General features: G+C 36.8%; 1 protein-coding gene across 3 annotated transcripts in view; it reads left to right on the top strand.

Moving 5' to 3' along the window:
- LOC101946027 (TLE family member 1, transcriptional corepressor) overlaps positions 1–22,730 on the top strand; it is a 109,680-nt gene that overhangs the window by 2,850 nt on the left and 84,100 nt on the right. Inside the window, exons 3-6 of one of the 3 annotated variants that reach the window (XM_008168488.4) lie at positions 1,252–1,315; positions 1,421–1,465; positions 19,205–19,267; positions 20,250–20,354. In XM_008168488.4, coding sequence (XP_008166710.2) covers positions 1,252–1,315; positions 1,421–1,465; positions 19,205–19,267; positions 20,250–20,354 — 277 coding nt within the window. The remainder of the gene's footprint in view (positions 1–1,251; positions 1,316–1,420; positions 1,466–19,204; positions 19,268–20,249; positions 20,355–22,730) is intronic. The other 2 variants (XM_008168489.4, XM_042850555.2) reach the window with 2 other exon arrangements.

Here is a 22,730-nt window from a genome sequence, read left to right as displayed (position 1 = left end):
AACTCCATAGTAGAAAATGTTATGGTTAGTTATCATGTAGTGTATGTTTGCACTTTTTTGTTTACAATGTTAATGCAAAAATATAAAAATGAAAATAAGCAGTATTTAAAGAGCAAATAAGGATTTTAAAAAAGCATACAAGGATTTGTGTGCTACCAGAGATAAGTGAATTTCATTGCTTTGGTAGATTTGAGTTATGGTTGCTATGCCATCATCGAAGCTGGCAACTGTGTTGCTAGTCCTTGTGCTTATTGCTGAGGTCTCTGCGGATATCAAGGGTATATTTTCCCCTCATTGCATAGACAGTACTTTTGGCATTAACAGGAAACGTGTCCCTTGGTGTGTAGCTGTACCCTATGACTGAGCAGAGATGAATAGAAGGCTTTATGTACAAATTTTCTTCTTTTTGAAGTTTGGATTAGGCCTTCATGATGATGATGTATATAGCGTTTATACAGAAGTTTATCAAGGCCTCTGGGGCCTATTTTTGATAGCTCTTGTATTTAAAAATTGCAAAACTTAAACTGTATACGGTTACATATAAAAAAGGTGAGCATGCACACCAATCACTTTGATTGCTTACTATTTTCTTTAATAAAAAAAAGTCAGTTACCAGTCCACATGACAAAGAAATGGTATTTAATATTTTGTTTTAATTGGAGATATTGGAGTAGTAAGGGTATAGGTTTATTGACACTACAGTTCCTTCACTTTATTTTTGTTCTCATAAGTATATAAAAAGAAAAGGCATATCAAATTTTAAATACTGCTCAAAGGCTATATCTCTTCAAGACTTTGACAAGATAGCTAAGTACAAAATCAGGAGACTTTTTGGAGTAAAGGTTTAAAACTGAAACGCAGGTGAGTCTTCTACTGTGGTTACCTTGTTGAACTCTAGTACACTAATTCCTAGTCACCTAGACAGATTTTTTTACTTCACATTTAAACTGTAATGAATTCAGGCAGTACCATAGTCTGGGGGTTGTGACAATTTTTGGTAATCACTCTAAGCATAGTGTTTTGATATTATAGCCTTATTTAGTATGTATTTAAAATGAGTCTGATCTGATTTGATGGATTCTATGTACTCTTTATATTCATTTTCAGTTTTTCTGTTATGATACCAGGCTAAAGTTTGTTATTTATATTGAAGGGAAAAGACTAATAAGCTATCAGAGTGCAAATAGGGAAGGTAGATGTCAAAACAAGTGTCATAACATTTACATTAAAGTGTCTGTTTTATTTTTGTAGCCTTAAATTGGAATGTGAGAAACTGGCAAGTGAAAAGACAGAAATGCAGAGGCACTATGTGATGGTAAGTATAAAATATTTGTTTTTCCCTTTGGTTCATTACAGAAAATATTTTCTAATACTTTACTATTGTATGCTGGTTTTAAATTGTACTTTCCTTTATTTGCAGTATTATGAAATGTCCTATGGATTAAACATTGAAATGCATAAACAGGTAAGATGTTCATCTAAGTTCATAACTACTAAATTTATAGTCCAACTTATAATGTGTTTAGGGTACTAAAACACAGCTTTTGGATTTATATTTGAATTAGTGCAGTATGTCAGAAAGAGTGGATTGATTCATAGTTGTGACTAGTAAACATTGTTCACCTATCTAATATAAAATGATGGGACAAATAAGATCTGCAGAACAGAATGGTGGTGTTGGTGCTGGTTCTGAAAGATGTCCACAAATATATAAGAAATGGCTTGCCTCTGTAAACAAAGACACTTGAGTTAAATGGTTTATAAGGAAATAGATTTCTTTGAGGAAATTCCTAGTTGGTACAGCCCTAGATCTGTCTAATCAGTCTCTTATGCGTCTGCAGAATATGTTGATAGTTGCTGAAAACTTAGCAATTTCAAAGTATGAAAAGATTAGTGACTTGGAAAATTCTTATGACTGAGTTTGCAAGTTCCCATAAAATTCACACTTATGGCCACTATAATGGTGAATAAAAAGAGGTATTGAACTGGAACAAGGCACTAAGGACCTCATAAGAGAAGAAAAGCTAAATGATTGCTCAGCCCAGAGGACCCTCAATTGAGTACTCATTGTCTGCCAAAGAAAGCATTAATGGCAGGGTGTAAGTATTCTGTAGATATGCTGACATTCACTTTTTCATCAAGATGCTGGTACAATAAGTCTTTCAGAAATCGATGGCCTCTTAAAAAAATTATCATTAGATGAAGTTGCACAGTTGGACACATTTCAAAGTGCAACAATACAATTCTTTCTTGATGTATATGTGCTATTTCATCTAAAACTCTTGTTTCATTAAATTAAAGAGCACGGCTGACCGGCTAGGGCACAGCGAAGAAATTGATTAGTTCAGGTTTCAGATCTTCAGTACATTCAAAGACTTTCATTAAGCAAGTATATTTCAGAGCTGAATTCTGTTTTTGTAACTCTGAACTCTTTGATATTTTTTTCTTAAAATTTATTGTGCCCTGAAAAATATCAAATTTGGTAATGTGGAGTTAGATGTGTAGCTTTACATGCTCCGTTGGAGATGCATTTCTTTAAATTTGAAGTATTAACTAATACAGAAATATGACAACTTTGTTTTGAGGTAACAATGAATTTTGTAGGGAGAAGATTTGGGCTACCATTTGTGACGCTCAGATTAGATTTAGAGCTGAATTTTTTTTTTTTCTTTTGCAACTTAAATTTGGAACATTGTCAGCTTTTACTTCAGGCAACTGTTTTGGGCTCAGTGGTAAAAACTCTTTTCTTCAAATAACTTAATGGTGTATTGTGACTTGGTGATAAGTTATGATAAAATTAATATCTAAATGCAAACCTCTTCTGGTATAAGTATTACATAAACTTATAATAGGATCAAAAGTGTAGATGGGTTTAAAATAATGGAACAGTTGATGAGAAAATGCATTTAGTGTATAAATGCACTAAAAATGTTAACCTTTGGTGTTACTCTAAAGTTAAGTCCACAAAATCAAGGAACCTCAGAGCTCATATTTTCACATTGACCATAGCTTCTGTGTATTGCCAGGCTTTAATGATTATATATAAATGGTGTGTAATATTTATTTGCTGTGGTAATATAGTGTAGAAACTTTTAAAATAAATGAAAGAATGCATTATAACCTGCGACGGTCTAGCTGGGAAAGGCAGTATGTTTGTGTGTGCCTAATATTGTGATTTTTAATGTCTGTTTTGTTTAATCATAATCCTAAGGGATGAAAGAACAAACTTCTGGGGAAGTGCATGGCGATCCAAAAAATGAAAGTTGACAAGAAAATAAGCTGCTTTAGTGTTAGTGGGTTTTCATGTCTTCCATGTAACATCTTCCACTTGAGTGCAGAGTCTTTAAAACCTCAAATTCAGATCTAAACTACAGAGGTGCAAAATAGCACTGTTACAGTTCAGTATAAATTGTCTTTAAATTGAAAAACATCCTTCTAAATTTCAAATCCTATGAAGGCATTTGGTAGATAATAATCATAATTCTTATTAAAACTGGTGACGTCTAGTCCTTAGGGTGTAGCCAGCCTCAAATTGATGCTTTTTGCTGGCCGATCACCAGCATGGCCTAAGTGCTCATTATGTTGTAGAGAGGGCCTTTGGAGCTCTCATTACGTTTGACAGGAATTCTCTCTAGGGGGAAACTGGGCATTAGCTAGACTCCTGACAGGCTGAAATTATTCCTGCTTTATGGCTTATAACCAAATGCTAGCAAGGCATCATCAGGGGACACAAGAAATTGTCATTTCTGACAACATCTTTGTTACAGAAAAATGCAGTGATGGGGAAACTTTCCTCTGAACAAGCATTAATGTTCTGAAGGCTTGTCTCCTGTGTAGATGTTACCCTTGCTCTGTGTGAAGCCCTTCAGAGTTGTTGGTCTGATGAATTTTTTTTATATACTACTTCAGTGACTCTTCACACAGTGAAGTGCTGCAGCAGTGTTAAAATAAAAGTGTCACCCAAATAAAAAGTGATGTAATTATAGCTTGCCTTCTCATGTCAAAGCTGGTTTGTTGCACAGATATTATGTGTTAATGTTGTGTCAACAGTTCCATTATCCTTTAATTCAGGAGTTTATAACAAATTGGGTGGAATAAATTCACAAAGGCTTGAATGTTATAAACAGCCCTTTAAAAAAGTAAATATGCCATTCTAAAATGTACTACATTAACCTAAGCATTCTTTTAGAAAGTGATGCACTGAGGTCAGGAAATGGCAAAGTTAAGGCTGTGGAGGCAACCTTAACTCTGCCCCTTGTGCGTATGTATTACAGTAGTTTTTAATTACATATGCCTCTCCCAGGACTTCTGCCTTATTTTAACCCAGGAACATGGACAGTGCTTAGTGAACAAAGTGTCTGTTAAATATATTTATCCTCACTGGTCAGTTTGTAGCTTCCTTTCTTGTTTTTGTCATGAACTAGCTTTGGTATACTTAAATCAGACTCCTTATATTGTTTAATATAGGTTTTTATGGTGTTTTACAGGTATCCACATTAAAATAAATAGAAATGAAACACAAAACAAAACTTAATAAACCCAAACAAAAAAAACCTATAGAATTGTTCTCAACTAGTGTTTGGATGTGTGTAGCAGAGGTGAGATGATGTTCAGGATATATTGACTTGACTTGCATGTAGATCTTATACGCATTAGGACATTACATTCTAATAACTGGGGAGCATTTTATAGGTTTTTAAATGTTAACTTTCATTCTCAATCCTTTCCTACTGTAACATCCATGGCCAGCAATGGACACACTGCAGCTGCTGGCGCCGAGGCATACTGTCTGTCGGGTGTTAATAGCCATATTATACTCGAAGGGCTGCTGTCATCGGGTATTAGAGCAATGTCTCTTTATTTTCATCAGCCATGTCTGTCGTCTTCTGGAGTAAGTCAGGAGATAAAGCTTCCTGTGTGTTTAATGTCCAAATTGTTTAGGTGTAAGATTAGCTTTTGTTCGGTGGCAGGCAGCCAAAGAGAGAGCCATCACTGTTGAACCCACTGACAAAGTTTATATAAACTACTACAGCGTGTGGTGAGTTTCTGCTGTCCTAAAATTGACAGGTGGGTCTCTGAGTCTTTGCGTGGATAGTTATGATCTTTGACCTGCCTTCAGGCAAATGTGTCTTTCCACTTTTTTTTGGTTTATTGCCTTTCTTCTTGCAAAATAATAACCCTTAACTGCTTATAGTAGTACAAGAGTTAAATGTCCTCTTAGTTCACTCTGTCATGTGAAATCACTTTAAACAGTATTCAAGAGCCAAGTCTCTTACTATCATGATCTCCAGGAGCGGTTAAATAGAGGGGAATTAAGAGGCTTTCTTTGCTCTCTGCAGCTCTTTAATAGGATGGTGGTATTGTTGAAAGGGATTTAAAGATGATTTTTTTTTTGTCTTAATTGCATTTTAGTTATTGGAGTCAATTTTATGATTTTTTTTTTCCTAAAGATTTTGATGCTGTGTAATTAAGTGGCTTTGTTAACTTTTGGAAACTTAAGATACATAGAATGCCTTTGTGTCTTAAAGGAAACATAAAGATGGGATCATAATGACTTTCTTCCCCTCAAAATGTCATATTTACTTTACAAATGTGATTAATATATAAAAGAACCATCAGCATTTCTAAATGAGCGCAGTCATCTCACTTTATACCCAATCTGAGCTCTGGGTACGAGAAAGCTGAGAGGATTGGTAATGAGACAGAAGATTTCACCTCTTGGTCATTGGCTTGCCCAGGTCAATGATGTAGTTACTACTATCTGTCAGTTATTCAGTGGACTATGCTAAATGAGCTGGTAGTCTTCATCCATTTCTAAGTAGGTAGCTTGCCACTTTGTCAGACACCATTACTGCAGTCCTTTTAACTAGTCTCAGCAGTTGGACCTAATTTAAACACAAGTTAAACAAATGGGTACTTTATTATTCTTTAAATTATTTTAGCACCAAGGAACCATGGACCAGGACCCCGTGGCACTTGGCGTTGTACAAACACAGAACAAACAGATGGTCCCTGTCTTAGAGAGACAACACAGGCGCAGCCTGGGGGAATTGGAATAATGCACGGAGTTGACAATGTGATGGTGGCAAGCTTTCCAGGGTGCTTGTCTCCCTTATCAGCAGTGCATTTGGAAGCAGAAGAAACTGAAAATTGTTTTGTTTTCAAGTTGGGATCCCTTTAAAAAATGAGCCATTTGGTTTTCAATCATAAGTGTGCTGTAACTTTAATTTTTATAGTTGATAATTCAGGGGCAAAATTGATTTAGACAACAATTTAAGAATTCAGCAGTCCATCTGTTAGTAAAAGGAACTTTTATTTTTTTTAAAAAGAACACATGAGCAAACTTCAAGAAAATGCAGCAAGCCTTCATCAGTTTCCTTAGGTTTGCAAGGAAACTGGTGTTGATAACTAAATTGTAAAACAAAATTCTTATGAGAGAGATATCTGTGTTATATCCTGGAATGTGGCCTGTACTTTTCTGGTAGGTGTTTCAAAACAAAACATCTTTGGCAAAGTAGTAATTAAGCTGCTAAAGATATTGGGCAGCAAACTGAGTTTCTTCCCAACTGATGTTTTTGTTCCTCTTGCAGCTTTTTGATGTCTTGGATAAACAGTCGGTCAAAGTAACTTACAAGTAAGGTGACCAGTCAGTGTATTGACAAGAACAGACACAATAGAAAACTGCATTAGGAGGCAAGCCATTGGGATTTGCAGTAAATATATTACAGAACACAAGTGAATTGCCGATACTGCTTGTTTAGCAGTTTGCAAGGGCAATGCAAGTATGGATTTTTGAATTAGAAGGGAAGGACTGTTCTTTCTCTGTGCCGGAACATCTAGTTGATGGCTGAGGAGAAAATTGATTTAGAGAACAAAATGCTGCTGCCTCTATTTTTGCCATTTGAAAAGCTTCTATGGATTAGTGAGTGAAAACAAAAAGGTAGCTTTCAGTTTAGGAGAAGGGGAGCAGAATGGGTCTGTTTGTTTAGCTGCATCTTGATCAGGTACTAAGCACATGAGATGGGAGGAAAAAACCAGCTATTGTGAGGTCAAGATAAGGAAAGGGCATCTATAGCTGAAGCTTTGGGTTTTACACAATCTGCTTAAGTCTGCCTAGTTCTAAAATTGTTTTAGAAGTGCTTATCTTCCGATAAACCCAATCGTTGTACTTTGCCCTGTAGTAGATCCAGTTAAAGTTTTATTTTTAGCTTAATTAAAAGAAATGATGGCAACTAGTTAGCTTGGGTAGCTCTGTATAATAGAATATCGAAGATTTCAGGTATTCTCTGTAGTAAACTGTTTGCAGTACTGCCGCTCTTGCTCGTGGAGTCTTATGTCTGCAGTAGCTTAAGACAACATTCACATGCATGACCTATTGGTATCAGTGTAGAAACATGTCCAGTGGATTTTAATAGCTTCAAAATCAATGCTAAATCTCTCCGTTTAACTCTTGTTAAAGGAACATGGCCAATGTAAACATTTCACTTCTTTCTTGGAACCATTAATAATGCCCTAAAATCTTTATTTCTTTAAATTTAATTGGTCATTAAATTTGCAACACCACTTGGTAATATATTGTCATTCTGATGTGGAAATGTATAAAAGTTGCGTAATTAGTGTACATACCTTTCAGTAAAGACTTCCTGTGTATTATTTTTATACTTTGATGTACTAGGGGATGGCTACGCCAGTTTCTGTGGTATGAGTGTGAATTTTTCCATGTTACACTAACTCCAAGCAGCTCCTTCTCTTGATCCTCAAATCTGATGATTTTGTGTCTGAGTCATTCCACTGAAGTCCAAATTGCACCAACATTCTAATCTTTTATTTGAATTTTGGTAGCACCCAAAGGGCCTCGATCGAGATCCAAAACCTATTGTTCTAGGTACTATAAAAGTGCGTATTTGGCTTAAAGAGTTCACTATCTAACTTGAAAAACCTTGGAGCCCCCCCAGCTGTGCAACACTTCTGGGGTTTTTTTATTGCTACTTCCTGATACAGGAAAGTTCGATATGATAGAAGCTTCAGAGGGCATTCTTGCACATAGGTCATACTCACACACATGTACCAATGTAGACTGGTATAAAGGGCCAAGTCTACTTGTCAAGACAAACACCTGTCAGAGATGGTCTAGATAATACTTAATCGTGCCATGAGTGCAGGGGACTAGACTAGATGACCTCTCAAGGTGGGCAATTAATGTTCATGTCTGTGCACAAGTAGCTTTCTGCATGAATTTTTTTTTTCCCCTTCCCGTCCTATGATAAGCGTAGGGTAGACATGAAAAAGTTACTAAAGGTGACAGGATATTTAGAACTGGCTACAATCAGTATAAAAATGGGTAAGATTTAAAATACACCTCTACCCCGATATAACGCTGTCCTCGGGAGCCAAAAAATCTTACTGCATTATAGGTGAAACCACGTTATATCAAACTTGATTGATCCACCAGAGTGCGCAGCGCCGCCCTGCCCCCCTGGAGCGCGGCTTTACCGCGTTATATCCGAATTCGTGTTATATCGGGTCGCGTTATATCGGGGTAGAGATGTAGTTAAGAGATGTCCAAGGGGGAGAAGGCAGATGGGAGTAAAATGCCAGTTCTTGGTCCTTTGTGTTCCTGTAAAGGAAGAGTCTTAATGTTGAGGCCCAGCATCAACGGGAGTCAAATGCTGCATAGAAAGTAGAGATTCTACCTGCAGCACCAGCGTCTAGCTGAAGGAGCTACTGTATCCCTTTGTCCTGGGGGAACCATTTATGTGGTTGAGGTTCTTCATGCTTTAAGTTGGATGCATGTTGGATGGCTTTGGAGATGCTCTTGTTCCTAGGAGGGGACAGTGACAACTAGGTGGAATTGGGGCTTCAAGAAGAGAATTGGCCAGAGGTAAAGCTTAGTTTTACATTTATTCGGTTATGAGGCCTAAGACAACTTCATTGTGTAGTCGAGGCTAGATGTTGAAACAAAACATCTAGTGGAGCTAGTTACAGGCCTCTGTGAATGTCCTGAGTGTTAAGTCAGAATTCATGAAGTGGGACATGATGAAAATTTGGATTAGCAGGGAGATGTGATAAGTGTCCTTCTGTTAAGACTAATTTAAAAAGAGGCCTGACATACTAAAGATGTGTGAAAGGCTGTTGTCAAGATGCTAAAGTGTTCCTTATTCCTGCCAGTTGGCCTGGGTTCAACAGCATTTACAGCTGAAAGTGGGATGGGCAGTTGTTTACAATGCTTGGTCAATAGCTGCTGCAGAGCAGCTCACTGTGCTATTACAGAGAAAATTGGAATTGGAAAACTGAAATGTATCCAGTGACTGTACTTTAAAGTTGAGTGAAGTCCAAACCCACATCTGATAAATGTAACAGTTGACATGTGTATCATATATATACTTATGTTGGAATATTGTGGCCTTTCTATAGCTTAAACTGACACCTGAGAGGCTTCAGAAAAATGTAGCCTAGGGTCTGGAATCAAAAATGTAAATTTCCGCATTGTGAAACGTACATAGTATGCTTTGAGACTTTAATAGAGATCCTGATATTTTTATTTCCCAAACAAACTACATGCACCCTACATTTTCAGTGGGGAAACATTAAAAAAAATGTGAGGAAGTCATCTCCTAGGGTTTACTCGCATAGTATTGTGGCTGCCGTACTTTGTGATTTTAAAGTGAGTACAAATACAAACGTTGGGCAGAGGGAGAGATGCATTTCATGTTAAACTGTTGGCTTTTGCCCCAAATACAGGAATTGTTCCCTTTATTTTAAATGAGTACCTATTGCTGCTTATTAGATAGTTTTCCTTTCATAGAGTAAAAAACCTCACCCCTCCTGTTGGTGAGAATATTAGTAATGACAGTGTTTATAACTTTAAAATATAGTTTAAAAGCCGACTTCTACGGTTTGTCGTATACTGGTTAATATGGCTGTAAAGAGGAGATGAATGTGGCTACTTTTCTGAGTCTATTACTCAGGAGGCCTGTAAATTTGATTGGCTGTTACAATTCTAGCAGAATCATTCGATTTGAGAGCAATAGAAAGATAAGATATCCAATTACCCAAATGATTTGCAGGGTTAGCCAACGTTGTCATGGAGATGCGAGTTGGAACAAATTAAATTTTAAGCAATAAAATAATCTTAAAGCACGTCTGGGAACAAGAAAATTTGGCAGTGGCACTTACCTGAATTGAATCTTAGCTTGACACGCTGTTGTTTGACATTGATATACTGTGGGGGCCTCAACTTTTAAATGGCATGTTGTCTTCATGTTTTTTTCTTTTTGCAGCCATTGCCAAAACAAGGCATGTATTAGTTGTAAATAAATGGTTGTTAATAATATATGCTTATCTCAATACTCAACCTGGATTCAATAACGCTTATGAATAGCAGAGTTCATAGAATGTTAGACTTAAATCATTTGAGACTTTTTAATATTTACGTTTTCAGGTTGTTTATATTTTTAAAAAAAATTATTTGCAACTAACATTTTTTAGTGTCTTATACAACAAATTTTTAGCAGGAATAGTGGAGACTAAGAAGTTTGGAAGCCCCTCTTTGTGGTGGGGGGGAGACTTATGAGTTATGAACACATTTTTGTTTCTGAGGTTCTTGATTTTTTTGAAAAGCATAAAAGCTTCACTATTGTTCTGTGTTGCTTTTTTCAGCAATGCTGCAGGAATATGAGAAAATACATACCTTTAAACTTCGACTGATGAAGAATAAAATTTGTAAACAGAATTGTGATGTGTGAAAGGATGTTTTTATTATTATTATTATTAATGCAACATTTAACTGATTCCTGGCTTGCAGCATGGATTTAAAACAGTCGTCAAGTGAGTCGCATAAAGAGAGCTTTTATCCACGTCTCTTAGACAGATGGGGATGAAAATTGGTCTGAGGTCAAGCCATTTGCAACATTCTCACATCCTTCGATTTTCATCTCATCCTCTCCACAGATCATCTCAAATGATTCAGTAATGACCAAGAGTGCAACATTGACCTTTATTCCCTGGTGGGTTAGTGTTACACAGTATAAATGGCTGGAAGTAGTTTCTTTCATCCAGAAGAAGTTCAGTGCTGTGATTGGCCTTCCATGTGGGGAAGTGCAAATGAAGGCAGAGTACTTAAATTTAGTTTCTAATGCTGTTGTAAACTTGAATTGACGGTCTATAATTTTTGTCCGTGTGTGTGTGTGTGTTTTTTTTTCTTTCTTTCTTTTTTAAGATACTCGTTCCAACCTTTTCACACACTAGGATGCCTTTTATTAACAGGATGAAGTTGGATAACTTGATTAGTCACTAAATATTTTTTAAGGCCACTTTTAAATGTAATATGTGTATTTTGGTAATTAGCTTTGGTCTAACTGGCAAAGACTTGATACAATAGGACCAGTTTTCTTCTTTTAGATTTTATCACTTGTATGCCTGCATTTCACATGCTTCTTAGTTTTTACTTTTTTTAAAGCTGCTTTTGTCCTATAATATATGGAATTTTGGTGTAACAGTTTAAATATTTCATTGACTACTTACTCTAAAGTGGGTTTAATCTAGTAATTCCTGTAAAAGATTATTTTTGCTATTTTATGATTTACAAAGAATACATAAGAAAATGATCTTGATAAGCCACACTGTTTATCACTAAGGGTCAAGTCCTGGTCCCATTGAAGTCAAGGGGAGTCTTGCAAATGGTCATCTTCCAACACTTTCTATGAATAACTTTATTATTTAACCCAACTAGAACGTACTTTATTTTTTTGCCATCTGAACTTTGTCTGGAGAGACTTCATGTACAGTACACAAACTTGTTAGAAACACAGATGTCACTGGAAAAGGTGCAGAACATCTGTAGTTGTAGCGAGCTTTTGTTTTAACATAGGTCATTTTAAAGCAAAGATGTGTTTTTTGAACATCAGGTTTTTATATTTTATATTTGCACCATTGACAAAGAATTTACTTTTTAAATTATAAGAAGACTAGATAACTGAGACTTGGATTTTTATTCCTTTACTCCCTCTTAAACTGTTCTCCACATTATCTAGCATTCTAAAATGGATATGAAATGTGGCATACAAAACTGAATAATTATAAGGAGGTTAAAAGGCCACAAATGTGGCATGCAAAATCCTGCTCTCACAAGCTTAACATACACCAGAATCAGACTGAATGCTTTCATATCTTGATCTAGTTTTGTGACCTACAAAGTACTATTTTCAGATCTGTGGGGGCAGACTTCTCTTTTAACAAAGTACACTAACCACACTGTTTCTACATGATATGCTGCTAATTTTTTTTTTTCTTTCCCCAATTTGGGCTCTTAAGTTTTGAGGTGCCTTTTGAAAACAGATAATGGTATTGAACCACAATATTTAACACGTCTTATTAAATATTCCAAATATATGATTTAAGATAAAGTTGGTTGAGATCTGATATATCATTTACAGGGCTAGAGGTGGTTTTTATGGATCCTTGTCGCTAAAGACGCTTACGCCCTATCTACACTTGTAGAATACTCTTAATAAATAAAATTATTGCATTGTTAACATATGGTTAGTTCCTACAGTGTTACCTATGTTGGGGGCCCTAGTGTAAAAAGGCCACGTGCCTTATATTATATGTTGACTTGCTCCAGTCAGAGGAGACTTGTGTAATACTATGTCAAAATGCCTGGTGTGCCCTCTGTGCTAGAGCTTCTTCCAACATTACTAGCAAAGATGAGCTAGTGGTAGTAATGGTGAGAACTTGTTGAAGTATTTTTCTTGTGTAGCTAAGGCCTAATATGGGGGTGATGTCTTTTAAGATTACATTACACTTTTTTCCTTTCTCACTTCCAAAGCAAAAACTAACAGCGTCCTAAAGAAAAGATTGGTTTGAGCGTGGTTTCCATATTATGCATTTTAAAAACAAAAAAGTTGTTTGCAGGTTGTATTTTAGAATACAATGTCATCTGCTGGATCAGACATTTGTGAAAAATATTATTAGTATTAATCGTTCTTTTATGGAATAAATAAATATTGGTACAAACACTGCTTTCATAAGTGCTTAAAAAGATCTGTATGACAATCTTATTTAGAAAAAAGCATGGCTGCTTTGTTTTTTGTCATTTATGTCAAGAATGCAACTATAGCAAAATGACATATTAAAAATACAAACACTTATGCTTAGCAACGGTTAGGTCAAAACATTTGTCATTAATTAGAAGGAACCAAGGCAAAAAAATTACATGAAGACAACACTGCAGGCTCAGCTTCACTTTGCAAAATGCAGCTGAATTCCTTCATGTTAATTTTAATGATGCTTCAAAAAGGAGGGCAGCACTTGAATCAGGGGTCTGACAAGCTTGTCATTTGCAAATAAATCAAAAGACCATCATTGCAACAGCAAGAACCAATGAATGGAGTTGCTTTGTCATTCTTTGATAGGCCCCACACTCAAGCCTGCTATTAAAAATGAATGTATTCAAGAGGCTCTGCATTAAGAACATAAACAATTAAGGGCACTTGAGATGTTCTGCTAAGAGCTGCCATACAGATACAAGAGCTTTCACATGCAATGCAGGCCTCTGCAGTCTGCTTTGCCAGTGAGCCAAAGAGAACATGGGCAATTAGTGTTCATGTCTGTGCACAAGTAGCTTTCTGCATGAATTTTTTTCCCCCCATTGTTGGTCTTCAGGCATACATAGGGCAGTTAAAACAATCTGAGAATAGCTGCATCAAATTGGAGACTGCTCCCAAGTAACTGTTAAAAGAACACTTTTAGCAACTGCCAGATGACTAACTATAAATATGTATCTTTATAAGCCTCAAAAATTGATGACTTAAGTCATGATTACTAAACCATTCAAACTCTCTTAAAGGAGTTGAGTTTTGTTTTTCAAGCATATTTCTTTCTAGGAGAATTGTGATGGGAGTTTGTTCTTGCAATGATGGATTTAAATGGCTGTAATCCTCTCTGGATCTGCATTTGAAACTTTCACAATTAGCAATCCTGTAGGAACACAGAATACACTTGTGTTCTTTCCTGGATTGCTAAATGAGCAACTAATATTCTTTACAAGGTAATAACGCTGTGGAGGTGAATATGTAGAAACTGAACTAACTCATTACTTGTATACGTCTAGGTAGCCTAAGTTTATGGAAACAACTTAAAAAAAAAAAAAAAAAAAAAAAAAAAAAACCCTTGGGGATGGAAGACTTCAGAGGAGCCAGGACAAAGTTAAGTGTTCTGTGGTCACTAGTCGTGTTTCCAGTGCTTGAGAGAGGAAACTGATGTAGTTTGGGTATTAAATAATTCCTTTAATAGCTGCTGATGGATTTTTTTGGTGGATACTCGAAGAATGTCTTTCTTTGAACTGAAATTTCTAACTTTCAGTATTTTAAAAGGTCCCTAGAGGCAGGTGCAAAGGAAAATTACTAATTAGGTACACGGGTCTGAATAGAAGGTTATTGTTACAATAATGTTGTCAAAGTAGAAAAACATATGTAGCTGTTAAATATTGTGGTATTATCTATGGGTATTGTAGGAATTGAGTGTTGTAGCTAGATGAACATGACTATTTCTCATCAATATATGTGTTGTTACATGGTTTAGTCATAATTTTCATCTTTCAAGCTTAAACTTTCCAAGCTTTATATGTTCCTGAAGATACGTTTTAAAAACAAAGTTTTGTTGGATTGAGAGGATGGTGAAAGCTGTGATGGGCAGTGATTGTTTTTTCCTATGTTAGTAAACTCTTGAAACTTGGCATAGTCTGGTGAAAATCTGTTTTGATTTATCAACCCTTGAGAATTTCACTCTATATACATATGGAGTCAACTTTTTCATGAACCTTGTTGCAAAGGTGATACAGTAGACAGCGAAGGCAAGCTACATTGTGCATGATATTACATCACTGGATTAACTATTCATCCTTTAGTTCCCTGATCTAAAACAATTTCCAGGTATTTTGGTGACATGACCAATAAATGGGGTCATCAGCTTACTGTTCCATTTTTTGCTACCAAAATACCTACGTCGCTTAATATTTGGGGCATGTCCATGGGAGTTGAGGGAAGATGGGGGGGCTCAAAAGACTGCTAATGGGTTTGCAGAAGACTTCTAAATCAAGATTGCTAGGGTCTTCAATAACAAGGGGGTTTGTAGGGATGTGAACTTAAAACCAACCAAAAAAACCCCCAAACCACACCCAGACAATGTTAAGGGGTTTGCTTTCCCATTGTTTAAGTTCAGAAGGGACTTTTAGATGAGACCAAGAGCAATATCTCTTCAGTCCCCTTCCTCTCAGTGCACATGCTCATATGCTGACTCTTCAGTTTCAGGTTTGCTGTTGTGGTTATTCTAGTAAACACTTTTGCAGGGCCTTGGGAAGTAAGTATGCGTGTGCATCAACAGAACAGTGCCTCGATGCTGCTCTTATGTTAGCAAGAGATAGGCATCAATGCTTTCTATCCATAGTTTGATCCTATGAACAATGTAAAGTTGAAAATTAGACATTTATTTTTCAGCTGTATTAATAAATGTTAACTTTTACAATACTAGGGCCAGCATCATAAAATGAAAATGAGACTTTTTTAAATTGATGGTGCCCCTTTGAAGTAGTAAGTGCCTATTTAACAACGTGAAGAGCTCTGTTATCTCGAAAACATCTTTCTCACCAACAGAAGAAGTTGGTCCAATAAAAGATACTATCTCATCCGCCTTGTCTCATGTTTTAACAACTGACCTTTCAATGTACAGTAAAAGGTGACATTTATCAAGAATTAGGAGTTAAGGGAACAGTGGAGGCAGTGCATTTAAAAAACCCCTAAAAATCTTTTATTGATTTTTTTTTTTTTTTTTATGCATCTTTTTTCATGTCACAAATCTCTCTGGTAACTTCTTTGATTGAACTATGGAAATATCTTAATGCTCCACAAATTCTGAAATGCAGATTAGATGTAAACTAATTCTCAAATACTTCAGTGATGTAAGGTCAAAAGGCTGATTATTTTCCACAAGTATCAAGAGATTCACATTTGTCTGACCCATTTAGTGGTTTTTTAGGGAAAAGAAATCAGAAAATTCCATAAGGATGTTAAATTTCATGGACAAAAAGTTATCAGTGGTCCTGTTGTCTTGCTTTACTGACTTTGAACCATTTTTCATTCAATTTCTTTAATCCCTGTATATGAACAGAGGGCCTACACCTCCAAGTGTGAGACTTCCATGAAACACCAAATATTTTAGAAATCTTGCTTTAAAAAACACACAACTAACCCCCAAAAGTGAAATCTTTAATCAGTTATAGTAGAGGATTACAGGCCAGAGAACCTTCACTTAGGCTCTTCTGACCAAAACTGCTTTCCACCTGAAACTAGAACTCATCTCCTCTCATCCTGAAAACAAAGGACTTATGACCTAATTTTAATTAGGTCATTCAGTCAATCAGGAACTATATATTACCGCTCCTCTCTCATGGGGATTCAAGCCCATTACACAGCAGTCTACTGGCATCCTAATTGTTGGCAGATCTCCAGCTCAGGAGGGGCTAGTGTGTGGGGAACATGCTGCAAAGAGTGAGTTTTGTTAACTACGTAAGTGTTAGTTGCGTACGTGAAACTTACGAAAAATGCACATGATACACAAACTGGCCAACAATACTTGATCACTTTTAAAACTGCTACAAACACGTAACAGCTTTCCCATATTACTGTTGCTATTCATTAATTTTTTTTTTATTTGGATTGCACTAGCACTGAAGGCCCCAGTCAGACTCTGCCCCCCTGGACTAAGAATTCAAATAAAATGATCTCCGCTCCAACGTTTATTTAAATAAAAAAGCTGTTTCTGAGCACTTGTCATCCTGTGGAATGGGAAGGAAAGGTCAGAGAAGCAACCACCTCTTCCTCCTCTAAGGAAAGTGAATTGTGTTCCCCTCCCTCCTTTCCATCCTCTCACCCCTTTAAAAAAAAAAAAAAATTCACATTAAGGGGAATACTATTGGCTGTGCCAGTCGTCAGTGGAACAGCTATCAAGTAACTGGCTGCTGGTCCCTGATTCTCTGCTCCAGCTCTGATGCAGGCTACAGGGCCCTGGGGCTACTTTAACTTGCATCCATTGGCTTTAGTTCTCTAAGATGCTAAGCTCAGTGCATTCCCCTTCCCCAGCCTTCCTGCCAAGGGTTGTGGAGAGGGGGAGCGTTCAGACAATTCTACTAGTTCTGCAGCTGCTGGGCACTACCCTACACCCAGGGAATCCGCAGCAGGGAACTTGCAGGTGGCTTCCATGTCTCTTGTTCTTCCTGGGTGGTGCAAAGGGAGCAGAATGGGGCAGAAAATCTGCTCCTAGAATCATTAGGGTGGTGGGGCGAGGAGGAGGTTCAGTGGTTGACTTCACATCAGAATCTTCAGTTGTGGGCTGCAGCTAAGATCTTTGAGTAAGAGTTCCTTTATTCACCATAATATTGGAATTTGACTTCAGGTAAATGGATGGGGAATCCTTGCTATCAACAGACCATTATCTTCTATTAACCTTAGCTCTTATTTTATCGATGGGGAAACAGATGTAGGGTTTAGTGATTTATCGGGGGGATGAAGATTCATGTTGATGATGTAGAGCAGTGTTTCCCAAACTTGGGACTCCGCTTCTGTAGGGAAAGCCCCTGGCAGGCTGGGCCGGTTTGTTTACCTGCCCCGTCCGCAGGTTCCGCCGATCGCGGCTCCCACTGGCCGCGGTTCGCTGCTCCAGGCCAATGGGAGCTGCTGGAAGGCTTTCCCTACACAAGCGGCGTCCCAAGTTTGGGAAACACTGATGTAGAGTGTATTGGGTACAATTCTTGGAGTCAGGGGATATGGGTTCTTCTAATCCTGGTTTTGATACGGACATGCTGCAAGTTGGAGGACACTTATTATATAATTAATAGGTGTGTAGTGAGGTATAAATAAAGGTCTGAAATTCTGTAAATAAAAAAAAATGTCAGTGACAGTTGGGAATAGAATTTGGGAATGCCTGGTCCCTCAGCAGGCTAGACTGTGCTGTGTCTGAGAAGGAAGGTAAAAACATCCTTTCCCTTTGCCATTTTAATGGAAGTCTTGCAAAATTGATAATGAAATATTTGAGATTTGCCTGTTAAGCTCTGTTCTCTACTGTCTTCAATGAAGCTGATCATTTTCTCCTCTGCTGTTTCTTTAGGTTTTACAATTCTGTAGTCTTGTTCTGATAAGTTATCCACTGCTTCAGTGATTCCTTATCCTTGCCATGCCCCCTATATGTTTGCCCTCAGGGTTCTGTTCCGTCCTTCATCTGCTCCATTATTTCAATTGTTTCTAAATAGATGTTTCCCAAATCAATCTCTCTGCCAAGTCTCTGCCCTCTTTTGCACCTGTCTCTTGGGTATTTCGTGTACACTTCTGATTCTATCTTGCTGTCTCAAAAACTCCTAATCTATCTTCACTATCCCTTCTCTATTAGATCATTGGATGCTTCTTTTACCACCTTCTCAGTTTTCATTTTCAAGGTCCTGCAAAAAATTGTCCCACCTCCATGTCTGTTGCTATTTCTTTCAGCTCTCAGTCCTCAGTTGCTTTCTGCTCCTTTTGTCCATGTCACATTCTTCATGCCCTTCTGTCATGCTCCCCGCCTCTACTTACCTGCCAAGCACCCTCTCCTCTTTCATATGCACCTCTTCAGTAATCCTTTCTGCTGTACCTTTTCCATCCTCTCCATTATTTGAACTGTTGTTCTTTTTTTTTTCTTGACTTTTAAATTGTAAATTCTTCATGGCAGGCAATACATCTTGCTCTCTAAAAGGATTGTCTAAACACCGAACCTGATAAAAATCACATGAAAGGATATTCGCTTCACATGCCATTTTTGTAGAACACTGTTCTGTGCAACTTGGTAAATTGAGTAATAAATCTGCCTTTTAAAAGGCTTTAACTTGTGTTGGATTTGAACAAATCCTTTACTTGTTAATGAGCTACTTATAAAGACCAGATTTTTCCTTAAATATATATAGAGATTAGGTACTTGAGACATAGCAGATGTCCTAGAGTAAGGAACTAGGTCAATGTCCTGATTAGGAGCCTATTAGTAATCATTTATACTTTCACTAGACATCTTTATGAATTTTTTACAATGCTTGCACTTAATATATGACCCTGTAAAGTAGCTGATATATGATAACAACATATCTCATGCATGCTTTAACCAAAATATTTACCTTTTTTTCTTATAGACAGAAATTGCCAAGAGATTGAATACTATTTGTGCACAAGTTATCCCGTTTTTGTCTCAGGAAGTAAGTAAAACTGTTCAGCTGTTAAAGTGCAATTATGTTGCTTCTCTGTTTGCAAATTAGCTAGTTTTAAGATGTTAATTTTATCACAACGCTCAAGTGTGAGGAACATCTGTTATAGCTGAAGTGTGTAACTCCTCTTAAACCCCCCCACCCCCGCTAATTTGGTCTAACATCTGAGTTTAAACTGAGGAACTGGTGACAATAGCTCAACCTCAAATTAATTCTCTTCGGGAAAAACTATAAAATGACTATAAAACAATTTTTTGTTTTCATCTTTAATGACAATACTAAGTTCTAGTTAATAGTAAAGTGTTAAATTCTGTGTAAATAAGAAAGTTGGCCTTCAATACTAAAATATTCAGATATTATTTTTGGGTAGGTAGGTAACACACAGTTGGTAACTCAAATACAAAATGTTGTTCCAGGGTATAAAAACATTGCTTGACTACAACTGTAGCATATTAAAGACTACTTCTGTTCAGTATTGGAACCAGCTTTGGATTAGACTTTCAAATACTTCATAGTTGCAAAAATGTAGGAAGCTGCCTAGTCTTTTTGTTGATACCTACACTATGTTCATTATATTGGATGCAGGAATTATAAATGACTTGTAAAATGGACACTAGTTTCAAGTTGTTAGAACCTTCTCATCTCAGTTGGAAACTAATGATTTAGTTACTAGAAGATATTCTCTTTAAAAGTTTCCAACATTTAAGTTACCTTTATGACTTTTGCCTCACTCTTAAACAATGAATAACAAATCAAGTACTTTACATCTTAACTGGCATAAGATGACCTATAATAGATAACCTCGGCTTCTGTCTTACTGTGCAGATTTCTATACAGAAACTATTTCTGTGCATACTGGTCTCGGTTTTAATGTACTGGTGTTTTTATGAGGTGGGAAGAGGAGAAGCTGGCATAGGGGTTCAACAGCTTAATAACACAAATTTTAACTTTTTTTTTTTTTTTTTTAAAATAGCATCAGCAGCAAGTGGCCCAAGCAGTAGAACGTGCCAAACAAGTGACCATGGCTGAACTAAATGCCATCATCGGGGTACGTGGCCTTCCAGGTCTACCTCCTACAGTGTGTATAACCAGCTTTCATTTCTTATTGCTTTGGTAGTTTTAAAATAAACCTGATAATTTTTTGATATCTAATTCTGTTTTAATACCTAATATTATTGCTCAAACTTATTTGACTTGGCTCACTCAGATTTTAGAGGAGGTAGAATTAACAGCAGCTTACTTTGTAACAGAATGTCTTTTCATTCCCTGCACCCATATATTATATCAAAACCTTTGCTGCAAGAAAGACCAGGGAGTTTGGGAAAGATTTATTATCTATTGATCATGGGTATTGTGTGCTACTTGATCTAAGTTACCTTTGTTTTGCCTCCTGCTTTTTGTGACATTTGAGTTTTTGGAACCTGTACAACTATTCAGTCTTCTTCCTTTTCCTTTCTTCTGCATCTTTCATGAATTTTAAAGTAGCAGGCTAATGAAAAGAAACTTCTCTTGCTTTTGAAGTAGTATTAATTGTCTGACATAATGTTCTAATAGCCTTTCACCAAGTTTGTGCTTCTAACTATGCTGAAATAAGTTAATACTACTTTCTTGTGACTGGTTGTCATTCACAAGTCATTTGTTTTGCATTAATGAACTCTGTGAACCATGCATTCCTTCCACTGCATGAGTTCATTTCTCCCATCACTAAGTCTAGAATATATCTCATGTTTTCTGCCCTTCCAGACTAAGTGAAAGAAGTAGCCGAAACAAGAAGCCGTCCTTTCTGATTTTATTCATATGTGAGCGCCTTGAGCAGATTCAAATTACTCATTTATCAATTTATGTTAATTGCTTGTGAGAAGATGCCCTGCTGGTCTTTATAGTTCCCTCAGACACTTTGTAATGATAATTAGACATGCTGCTGTACGGATTAACAGTGCCATAGTCCAATGACGTCTACAGACAATGGAACCAGTTAATCCATCTGTGCTTAAAATTACATCCCAACTGGAGATGGAAAAAAAAAAACCCCATAAGAGCGAGGGAGGATTAAAAGAATGAGCCTCAGCTTGAAAACTCTCCTTTCATCAGTTTCTCAATTGCAGATCTGCAGTCGGTTTGCCTGTGGTAAGCTATTGGCAGTCAATTAGGTGAAATAAACTGGGAGGGTGACCTTCATTTCCTTTTAATAGCTTTTTCCTCCCTCAAATGGGGAGGTTCAGTGGATTTTCAGCTTAAATTTTATTCAAGCTGCTTTATTACACTTGACAGATTAGCTTTGCATAAACATACCCCCCCCCTTCAAATCGGAACCCTGTTTTTCCCTTTTTTTCAAATTTTGACTGTTACTGAGTTAATTCACTACTCATGTTTAATAAAAGTTACATCTGTATTTGTCTGCAGTCTTCTCTGTGCTTTGCTTGCATAATGAATTGCCTTATTTTGAAGATCAGATCAAATATACATACAAGCATACTGTATGAATAATATTTGATTAGCAAAGATTAATAGCATTGTGTTTTCTTGTTATTTTAAAAGTGTACAATTTCCCTGAGGGCAGATCCTGAATAAAAAGTCCTTTTCATAGTGGACTAAACTTGTAGGACACTTCTTTGCACAGTGTTTAAAAAACAAAAACAAAAAACCCCAACAACATTAAAACATCTTTTTCATTGGACCAAGAAATTATCCTGACAGTGAAGATTTACTGTATAGCAAAACCTGTCTTCCCAAACTCGCTATGAAAGTGTTGTCCCCAGTGGCATTTGCTGAATGTGTACTGTTCAGTTCTGTGCTCTTAGGTCTACAACTACAGCGTACAATTATGACTTTTATCGGCAGGGGTTTTTTTGGAGGTAGGGAGAGGTATGTTAATCTTATGAATAGAAATCTCAGAGTTTTTTAATTTTAAACTACCAATGATCCTTCAGTAGAAGCATTTCCATTTGTTTTATGAAAGAGTACTCAGCAATGCTGTCGTAGTTCAGATGTTGTGAATGAGGGAATAAACATGTAGTTAGCACAAATGTATTTTAATTTTCGACGTAGCTCTATGTATTATGCATACCAGAAATCAGATGTATGTCAAAGTGATCTTTTACAGTTTTAGGTGATCAATAATTATCCTGTGCGGCACAATAAGTTTCATGCTCTGACATATGCTTGATTTTGTTTGAAAGGGATTGTGTGCATCCTGGAAAATCAGAGTAGCATAAAATTGGGTTGACAATTCAGTGGACCTTTGCTCCCCTTCATTGAACATGCAGTGTGTCAACCTGTCTCCCCAGAGGGGAGGAGGCATCAGGAGGCTGGCTATTCCTACAATCAGCAGCTGCACTGAAAGTAAACACAGCCCAGTTTGATAGCAGCTGTCAGTATTGTTCAGGGACCCGACTTAGTGTAAAGAACAATAGAGGGGCCATACTCTTAAACTGCAGTGTCTTTCAGGCTAAGA

Source organism: Chrysemys picta, chromosome 6 (assembly GCF_011386835.1).
Source record: "Chrysemys picta bellii isolate R12L10 chromosome 6, ASM1138683v2, whole genome shotgun sequence".
Taxonomy (NCBI): domain Eukaryota; kingdom Metazoa; phylum Chordata; order Testudines; family Emydidae; genus Chrysemys; species Chrysemys picta.
This window is presented reverse-complemented; position numbering and strand designations above follow the sequence as displayed.